The 10,695-nt window shown below is 49.9% G+C and overlaps 1 protein-coding gene across 1 annotated transcript in view; it reads right to left on the bottom strand.

Moving 5' to 3' along the window:
• The window catches only part of Ac76E (adenylate cyclase type 2 Ac76E), an 875,452-nt gene that overhangs the window by 297,335 nt on the left and 567,422 nt on the right, over positions 1–10,695 (bottom strand). The window contains exon 5 of the mRNA XM_050195342.3: positions 385–536. Coding sequence (XP_050051299.2) covers positions 385–536 — 152 coding nt within the window. The remainder of the gene's footprint in view (positions 1–384; positions 537–10,695) is intronic.

The raw sequence follows: 10,695 nt of genomic DNA, 5'->3' as shown, positions 1-10,695 counted from the left end.
TTTGCATAACTTCATGGAGCACATGAATTGACTTTAGGAGCTAAGTTTGTTAGATGGTTTTCCCATTGCTAGGGCATATGGGAGACAGACAGCGCTCTGGAGCACCAGAAATACGCTTCAATTATCGCTTTGCAGCAGGTCTAAAATAAAGAAGGGTAATTGATTGAAGTGAAGCTCGAACCTATCGTGTTTTTTTTTTTTTCGAGACTGAATTGCCAAAATTCGCCTGCCCCCCATCGCGCATCGACAGGCCGCGGCGGATATGTCGACTGCGGCGATACCTACCCAGAGTATATGTAAGAGCGAGACAAGAACGAAAACACCCTCACACTCGGACGCGCAGCGCTATGTTCTACGGTGCCAGGGAAAATGCGAGGCACGCACCTGACGTTGTTGTGGCGCTGGACGTACAGCTCGTGGAAGCGCTGGCGGCTCCTCTTCGCGGAAGTTTGACAGGCATCAGCCATTTTGAGCATGATGCTGCGCTTCACTTCGGCTGCGATGTAGGCAGGAATCACACTGAGCAGCAGCTGTTCCTGCGAGAGAAAAGGCGCACTTTGGCTGCAGGCGTCTTCTTTGACGCTATCGCCACCCGCAGGAGACCGCATCTCGGATGGGACACATGTGCTACACAGAGTTCACATTTAATCCACTCATTGCTTCTAGTTATACGCCCAATCGCTCGCGTTGGTTACTTGCCCTTAAAACGAAAGGGGAGGATGAGGAAGAGGGGGGAGGAGGAGCAAGAGGGGTACAATCTATATACTGGTGGCTAATCAGGAAAAGTTAGTGAACCCAGGCTGACAAATAGAGCACGACCCGTCAAGACGCTCCTTAACACTTTGTGGATGATTTGCACACTGTTAGCGGGCATTAGGGAACCTTTAAGAGGTTGGGTTTTAAAAGCACGGTCTGAGCGAAGCATCACGCTCGTTCGTTCTTCCATCACAGCTCCAGCAACCTCTTTTAGCAGTGGTTTAGTTCCTACATTTTTCCGATTCCCGTAGAGGGCATTTCCTCGCGGCAATATTTCTAGTCTCGACTTCAAGAATGGTTTCATATATACCTATTTTATTTATACATTTCTTTACGTCTTGCAGTTGCTTTCTCCCACTAAACCGTGATAAGCAGCCCAGCTCAGTCGGAGCTTTTTTTTTTACTCTTTCTATCGTAATTTGCAGACACAGTTATTTCTTCTGCACAGAGGTTCGGACTCTTGAATATAAATCCGTATCTATAACCGCAGTTGCCACAACACAGAACGGTTGCGAAATGAAAACAGAAATAACGAAAAAAAAAGCAATTCAAAAACTAGCTTTCCTTATTCTCTAGAGAATATACTACGTGCTTCTTTATACGCATGGTACAGATGCGTGCTCATATATTCTCATTCGCAATCGCGCAAAGCGCCAGAATGCCGAACGCCAGACTCTTTGTCTGCGTGCGCTAGAGCAGCTGACGCTGGGGACAAAGAGCGGAAAACGCTCGGCTTCTGCTGCTGGTGCCCTGCTGCTTGAAATGTTGCTCTCGGGCGAATCCTCTCAAAACGAACTCCGAGAGGATTGTGGGCTTTATGTTTCTACAACAATGAAAGCGGGAGTTCGAGTTTTCATGCACAAAAACAACCGTTCTTTAGATATGCAAGGCGGGGTGGGAGCAGAATGCTTCCCGATAATGCCAGGCCCCCCTAATGGGTCCTATTGCTAAACATCTCCAGAAGCAAACAATAACTCGTTATGATGGGTCTTTGAACTCCAAGAAAACGACCGGTAGCTGAGAAGACACAAGATTTCGTTGAAGGCTACCACTGCATTTTGGTTATTTCTACAGCGACCTGGTTTCATTCATATTCTGCACAAGTTTGATGCTTTGCACCCAGCAAGCCAACTAAAGTCTGCGCTCATTTTAAACGTGATCGCGACTAGAAAAATACTCGGACAGGGATGCGCTACCAGTTCTCACGTGACTATAATGAACTTTGCGTAACAATACACGACTCTATTAAACATCGTGTTAACTTTAAATTCTTGAAGGCGAAAAAGCATTTCTTAGCGGTGCTTTGATGCTTTGATCAAATATACTTCAAATGTGCCCGGATGAAGAACCCTTGAACAATATTAAATTGGATGTACAGTACACAGACAAAAATGTTCAACTAAGAACCTTCAAGCGCTATACACAAATTACTGAACATACATGAAGTATACGACTGTTTCGCGCTCTTTTTTCATGCGTGTGGTGCTACTCATTCGATGGCAGTAAACTGATACATAATCGCAGGGAAACAGCGCAACGGGTCCCTGGATCAACCTTTCTATGAAGCCTATAGTTATGAACGGGAGTAGCATGATACTACAGGGAATGGAGAATAAAGCCGTTTGAGTCAGAAAAGAGAAAATCAGTTGAGGAGAAGAACAGCGCCACAAGCTCGTCACAGGCATAGATAGTAACGAGAAAAAAAAAGATGAATCCACTGCATACGTAATTCCAAAGCCTCAAGCAACTTCGCTTCACCTTACTAGGCTAACTTTAAGTGACTGCCAGGAACTGCAACCTTATAATTGTTTTTTAACGTTAGTGGGGAAGGCTTCACACGTCTCGATGGCTCAGCGGTTGTCGATCTTTGTTACTGAGCGCATGGTCGCAGGTTCTATTCAGGGAACCGTAGCCGCCAATCGACGGGGGCGAAATGTGAAAAACAGCTGTCTACTTACGGTATCTTCGACTGACCGCCTCCATCCTCCGAATCTGCTTCTGGTAGATCCAGCGTTTTTTAAACTCGGAGGCAGAGGACAAGCGCCCAAGCCGAACGTGTGACTCGCTCTCGGAAAAGGAAATGGCAGAGGCGAAACCATGTGACTACAGAAAACGGCGGACACACCGGTGGTTACGAACGTTAGTTGCGACGCCAGAATTCAATGGCCTAGGTTACCGTGAACCGTCGCCAACAGCGGCGGCGCTGTGTTTTGATGACGTGGCGGGAAACATTTCAAACTCGACGAATGCGGCGACGATGGGGCTCGGAGCACCAGAGAGCGCTCGACGCGGGAACGCAAGGCGCGCGCTCGCTTCGGCCAGTCGAAGACAACGCTGATCAAGATAGAGGTTTAAAGGCCCTCGAAACTACCAGTCCAAGATGCCATTACATTTACACACAAGGCAAAGAACCGTAGATGAGCAAAACATATTCAGAGCCCTCAATTACGGTGCCTTGCATAACCCAGGTGAAGCCTGCGGTTGCTAAATCTTGTCTAAAAATCTGAAACACATGTAATTGCGCGCCACTTATAAGGGTCCTTACGGTGACCTCCGGTTTTCTTTTTCGCTTGCATTATACCTGCCACAATGGTTCAGTGACGATGGCGTTCTTGTGAGCTGCCTGATGTTGCGGATTCGATTCGCAGCCGCGCGTACCGCATTCCGGTGAGGGCGGAATGCAATATCGTTCATATGCTTAGATTTGAATGCGCGTAAAGAAGTCCCGGGTAGCGAAAATCCCCCCCCCCCCCCCCCCCCCCCCTCATTATGGGCGTGTCACAAAGCCCGTGTGGTGCTTTGGGGACGTTAACCTTATGATTTTATTGTGGCACTTACAAAATTTAAACGTCACACCCTGCATGTTTTGTGCAGGAACACTTGAAGAAGTGCTGTAGTAGATATTTTTCAACAAATCACAGCTACCTGTGCGCGCTGTATGCCGCACGTCAGGCGCATGCGTGGTGGGGTACGCCCCGTGCAGTTTTGATATCCAGCAACCGAAACGCTGGTGGTAACACGAGCTGTCTGTATCGATTTAAACGGAGACAAAAGAAATAACGCACAAAATTACCGTAGCTGAATCTTACTCAACTTAAGCAACTAACACTCTATCTACAAGTACATTTCCCGCTCAACAATTTCGTATTCAAATAGACCTAACTATAGTGTAACACAAAAAAAAATACAGGAGAGATCGATGGGCATGAAAGCTTATGCATTTTCTTAAAGGCCCAGAAAACTAGCCATTTGTATATATTATAGTACACTTAATTAAATATTCTGCTACCCGTACGTATATTTTGTAGCTTCTTGCGACTCTTGGATGCATTACTTTTTTTTTTCCTTTCGAGAAACTTCTTGCACATTTTCGTATTTTTGCGGAACTCATTTGCCAAAATATCTTTCTTCAATCATGATATGGCGAACATACTTTCTAAAGACTGAAATTTCAAGGAACCTTTCATAACATGAATTTCAATAGTTTAAGGCACGCTATCTTTTGTGTGTTATACAGTATACCGCTCAAGGGCGTACATTTCGCTCGCGTATATACGCAGATACGGGAAACCGTGATTATGATGAAAAATTTATTTACCTTTGGGAAAGGGGGTATAGGGGAGGAGCCCTTAGTACAACTTTCTTATGATGGCTTCAGCGATGGCCTTAGAATTGGGTGGCCTACCGTGTCACAGCAGTCCCACTGCGAAGAGTTATCTCCTACTGCCCCATATTGAGGATGGGTATGGGTGGGCAGGAAGAGAAAGTGGGGGCGGAACACTCCACCGTGGCGTAAAACGTCGTCGGCGAGGCTACACACTCCGGGCAGGTGTCCGTGCATTGTGTGGGCTAGAGGAGCTGGAGAAAATATAGGTTAGGAAATGTGTTCGTCTGGAGTTGTTGAAGGTGTGTGGCCTCTGATCTTGAAAGATGGTGGGGGTGATGAGTATAACGTGCGGTTTGTGGTATAGTGTTGTGTAATGTGTCGGTATGTCATTGACATAGGGTTTCCCCGTCTGGTGTGGTCGCCTCATCGCACGGGTCTGCTCGGAGCGTAAATTCGCGAGCAGCCACGTGGGCACGTTTATTGCCCGGCAATGGGGCATGAACAGGCGTTGAGACTAGGTGGATGTCGTGGGTCGACTGTCTTTGTGTGGAAGAGAAGTCTGTGTTTAGAAACTGTTTTGTGAAGTAGGGCTATGCCTGCGCCGTTCAGGTAAGCCCTGCATGCCTGCTGCGAGTCGGTGACGACATTGCACGTGCGGGGTGGCAGCGCACATACGTGCTTAATTTCCAAGGCTATGACAAGCACCTCCCCTTCCATCGATTTGGGGGAGGGGATAGAGGATTCGCTCACGAGTCGGCGGAAATCATCGACAACCGCCGCCGTATGGCCGCGAAGGGATGGGGCTGCGTCGGTGAATACATTGTGTTCTCCGGTTGAGCGGCCAACAGGCGTGTGAGGAGCCTGACTAGTGTGCAACGGCGGCCTGCCGACCCAAACATGTGCATGGACATGGCAAGAACAGTCAGAATGTTTGAAATGTGTGTGAGGATGCTATGCTGTGCAGTCCCTTGTAGGGGGGTTGAGAAGGTGCATCCTATCCTGCCTAGCAGGTAGCTACCGGTGGGAGTCAACAGCAACCGCTGCTGTTGGCTGATCCACTGTGCCTCGTGAAGCTCGACGCGTGTGTCGTGTGCGCCGAGTGATAGGAGGCGTTGTGTTGCGGTGCATTGAGGTAACCCTAGCGCCATCTCGATAGCCTTCACTGAAAGGGAAGATTGTATGTCAACCAGCTGATTATGCAAGCTTCAGTGAGCCGCAGCATATCCAGCTCATTGAGACCCCTGCGGCGTTTTCCGACCCGTCGAAGTATGGCGATTATCTGCTCCACCTGTCGTGTAAGAAGAGCTATTGCGTGGTTCGCGCGTGCGTCCGCCGATATATGGAGTCCCAGTATCCTCGCTCATGGGACCTGAGGGATAGGGGTGCCTTCGATGGCAACAGTGATGGATGGGAGAGGGTTCCAACTTCTAGGACGCTCGTGTCAGGCGTACGTCGTCACTACATCGACTGCGTGTTGCAGTCGGACCTGGATATCCTCATCAGAGTCTTAGACTGTCCAGAGCGTGACATCATCTCCGTAGCTTAGCGACGGTGATATTGAAAAGGGTTGGTGAGAGGACAGATCCCCACGGGATGCCGCGTCCCATAAGGTGAATTGTGTGGGAGAGATGCGGGCTTGCCCCTATGGTTGCTGTGCGGTCGCGTAGAAAGGCTTGAACGTCATTGTAAACTCGCGTTCCGCAGTGAGAACCGGCAAGGTTGCTCAGGATAAGGCCGCTTGCGATGCTATCGAAAGCTGACTTGAGGTCTAGTGTTAGTATCGCCGTAGTCCGCGCGCGCTGGGGTGGGTGCAAGATGTCCACCTTGAGCTGGAAGAGTTTGCCTTCGAGGTAGGCCTGAAGGCGTTGTCTGAAGACATGTTCCCTAATATGCCAATACATGAGGTGAGGGAAATGGGTCGAAGGAATGTCAGTTGATATTGATTTGCCGGGCTTAGGGATGCGCGAGATATCCGCGTGGTGCTATGCCTAAGGAAGTGTGCCCGCTCTCCAGTGACCGTTACAAATGGTTACTAACGTGTCAAGGTCCGTATCGCTGAGATTTCGGAGGGTGGAGTATTGTTTGCGGTGGGCACCCGGGGCCGAGATCTTGTGGATGCCGTGTAAGGCGGCGCAGACCTCCTGGACGGTGATGTCCGCGTACAATGGAGACGGGGGTATCTAGATTATGTGGATAGTCTGCGTAACGTGGATGAGGGCCTGAAGAGATGAATCGGGGCTCGAGATCCCGAAAGAGGTGCTCGATGTCATCCCGATATTGGTGTATGAGGGTGTGTAGCCGCCTGTTAGTGTGTGTTATGGAAGCCCTGGAATCTATAAGCGACCGCAAGATGGCCCACGTCTTCGGCGTGCCAAGGGTGCCCGAGAGACGGTCACAAAACCCTCTCAGGTTGTTGCTAGTGGGTGTCTGCACGTATTCGTCTGCCTCTTTCGTTACGTGGACAACACGGAGTTGTAGGCGTCGATTAAGTAGCTGCCTCCTCCATAGTTTGGTGAGACATCAGCAGCTTCCCAGAGATGAAGAAGGTGCGGGCCAACGTCCGGCGCCTCCTCGGACGTGTTGAGGGTTTTGGTAACCATGTTAAGATCGTGTGCGAGGTTCGTGAGCCACGTGTCATAGTCCGAAACTTGGGAGGGGTGCGCGCGGTTCTGTCGGAACTGATGCCAGTCCTTGAGGCGAATTTCCCGCTCTCGCCTGCGGGCTTTCTTAAATGGGAGAGTGATGTCGATGATGTAATGTTTGCTACCGAGGTGTTCGTTGATTGTCTGCCACTGTCTGTGTGACCCGACCCCTTTGACCATATTCAGGTGCGGGTAAGTGTCTCGCATGACAGTGTTGCCAACTCGGGTTGGCTGTGTGGTATCTGTAAGGAGGGTGCACTGGAGGTTGCATATGAAGTCCGATAGCTTGTTCCCCGTATGGGTGGCCCTCGGGTAACCCCAGGTGACATAGGGACTATTGAAATGAGCTGTTGTGAGCCTATTTTGCTGAATTCAGCGAAAAACTAAGGGAAAGTGTGGTGGCGGGAGCGCGGTGAACTGTACAGGATAACGATAAAAGACTAGCTCCCTTGGTGTACTTGGGAAAGTACTTCTAGTACGTAATGAGGAATGTTTGTGGATCAAGTGCGTCCGGGCCGTGAGGTGCTTGGACACGAGCGCCTCAATTGTGTTGGTATCACCGCTATACGCGTCAAAATCGGTGAGAGTGGGTGGCAATGTGTTTCTTGGAGAAGAATTATGTCGGGGGCGTTTTACGACGTGACAATTAACTGCTGCAGGGAGCCCCGGTTACGCCGTAGTCCCCTGCAGTTCCTCTGCCATATCGCAAGTTGATCTGAGTTACGCGTTGCCAACATCGTTTTTGGCTGAAAGGGTACGTGTGTAGGGATGGGTTCATTTGCTGGAAGTCGCTGGGGAAGGTGCGTGGAAATGTGATTGTTTCAACTGTTGGAATATCTGCTGCAGCTGTTGATGTAGCTCTGTCATGATGCCTACGACTGTTTGTTCGATCAGTGAAGTGCGGATGGCGGTGACGCCTTCCGTAATCATGGTTTGCATTTCTTGCCGGCGCTGTTCACGTGCCGCGGCAATGGCTTGTTGTACCTCGCGGCGCATGTTTGCGCGGAGGGTGTCTGACATGTGAGTGTGATCATGGAGCTGTGGTGTGGCACTAGTTGTTTTGTGTGAGTGCGGCGGGGGGGGGGGGGGGGGGGGGCGGTTAGGATGGGTGAAGGTAGGAGCTGTAGGGGCCCCCCTACCCAGCTTAACTCCCGAGGCCCGGCGAGTCCTTGCTTGGTTATTTGAGGTTTGCCATGTCCGGTCTGTGCCTTGGGAGCTGGACCTGTCTTTGTGTTAGCAGAGCGTGGCACCTCCGTGCTGGTAGGCTGCGCCGGTGTCCAGGAGCCGGTGCGGGGCCGAATCCGATGGTGCGATGGCGGTCTCGTGATTGGAATCGGGACCGCGAGCGCTTCTTCGGGGTGGGCGGTGGGGCCAACTGATGATGTGGTATTCTCAGTTGGTTCGCTTTGCTGAATTGCGAGACGCATCCAGTCCTTTTTCGGCATAGGCCTGACGTGGGACGAGCACTTGACGTCCGTGGTTGTATGGTCTCCCCCACGGTATTGACACTGTGGCTTGCAAACGTGATCCGGTGTCCGGTTGCCAGTGCCGCAGGTCTCACAGAGTCGGGTTTCTGGTGTCGGACATACGTCGGTTCGATGGCCCAGGTGGAGGCAGATCGTACACATCTGCTGTCTAGGCCGGTGAATGTATAAGTGGTATTCCGCTCCATAGTATAGGACATAGTGCGGGACCCGTACTACAGCAAAAGTAATCAGGGCTGTATTCGTTCTTCCCATCAATCGCGCCTGGAGGAGTCAAGAAGCTCCGTCGAGGTGGTGACCTGATCCGGCCCGGTTAGGATCCCCTTGCAGGAGTTATCGGGCGCGGTGATATAAGCAGAGACAGCGAAATCCTTCGGTCCCAGGCGAAGGTGAACGATGTTCTGGATGGAGAGGGCAATTTGTTCATTGGGTGTACTAACCACCCGGAAAGTTTCGTCCGAACGGAGGCCCGTCTTGGTCGGGGGCAGTCCGCCAGCCAGGATTATTGCCCTTGTGAGGGAAGCCGCGGTCATTTGTCTAGCCGTACACCAGATTGGGGTCGGAGGATCACCTTATAGTCGTCTATGGGAAGCGGCGGCGACCGTAAATGGGCAGGTCCCCGTGACGTCTGGCGTAGGATCGGTGGTGTGCGAGGACTGGCCGAGAAGAAAATACCTTGTGCTGGAAGAGTCATGTGAGCGCTGCCGATACCATACTGCAACCCAGGAGCTGTCTCCTAGATGAGACGGATTAGCCGGGGTGGCCTCCATGTCTTTACTTGCCGGCGACCGTCATGTCATGCTGCGTGAGTGCGGTGCAGCTAGTGAGGCGTCGATGCTCACTACTGCTGTCGTCCCGAAAGCGGAGAGCAGAGCACGAAAAAACAACGTGCGTGTGCACTGAATTGGAAGGAGGCAGTTACTTCGCAGCCGCTACCAGAAATTTCAACTGGCATAGGGCGTCGCAGTGATAAGCGGTCCCATCGATATGGCAGGATGAAGGACCCTATGATAACCCACGGTGCATTCATTGGCGGTGCTTTTGCAACATCCCACCCATTTCGAAATACCATGGGAGACTCAAAATGAACGACAATTGTTTTTTTTTCTAATTCTGATACCTTTTTGAACATTCTCAAACATTAATCACCTTCAAAATACCCTCCATAATACGCAATGTACTTGTCCCGCCGCTTTATCCAATGTTAAAAACAGTTCAGAGACTCGTTGCAAATAGCCCTCAATGCTTCCGTCATTTACTTCTTTACCTACTACACATACTGAAAAAAAAAACTCCCCTTTAAGGTATCATTTCCCTTTAGAGATTGCAAGGAGCAAGATACGTGCAGTATAGGGAGAATTAGGTCGCGTTGTCATCTCGTTTTGGTCATAATGTGCGGTACGCTCAGTACTGTGTGTGTGGGAGCCCATTGTCGTGGTGCACAAGCCACTTGGCTAAAACCCACAGATCAGGGCGTTTAGTCCGTACTGCATCACGCAACCACACGGGCACTTCAACGTAAAAATGCCGGTTGGCGGTCTGAGTTTGCGATACAAATGTAAAATCAATAAGCTCATTGATGTCAACAGATTTACCAAGAAGAACACAACTTGATTAACACATGTTATTCTTTGGCGTCAGCCATCGCAAAACCAACGCAGACGGCTACAAAGGAGAAAAAAATGCAGTGAGCAGACGAACCTTCCCACAAGGACTCCGCTTGGCCAAATGATGGAGACAATAGTGCGTTGAGTACCTGCTTCAAGTGGCACTCGTCGGTATTAACTCCCATTCCGCCACAGTAAAAAATGTTCATTACTTCTGGGTCCCTCCACGTGCAAGAACCTACACAGTGCCCAACTAAGAGACACCAAGTAATACTAGTCAAAACAAAGCAAAGTCAACAAAAACTTCATTGGCCCTTGCACTCTGTGAAGAAGGACGACCAGCGAAGCTGTTATGTGCTCTTCTAAAAGGATATATATATATATATATATATATATATATATATATATATATATATATATATATATATATATATATATATATATATATATATCGGGGGCAGCTGCAATTGCATATATATATGCAATTAAAGCAGCAAGACAAAGACACAACCGGCGCTCATGTTCCCGGTTCTGTTCGCGTACGCGCTTGTCACGGGCACCCTGAGGATTGTCACCGTGTAGGGGATAGCCACGACGGG

The sequence above is a fragment of the Dermacentor andersoni genome, chromosome 1 (genome assembly GCF_023375885.2).
Source record: "Dermacentor andersoni chromosome 1, qqDerAnde1_hic_scaffold, whole genome shotgun sequence".
Taxonomy (NCBI): domain Eukaryota; kingdom Metazoa; phylum Arthropoda; class Arachnida; order Ixodida; family Ixodidae; genus Dermacentor; species Dermacentor andersoni.
The sequence above is the reverse complement of the archived record's forward strand: the minus strand, read 5'-3'. Positions and strand labels throughout refer to the sequence as shown.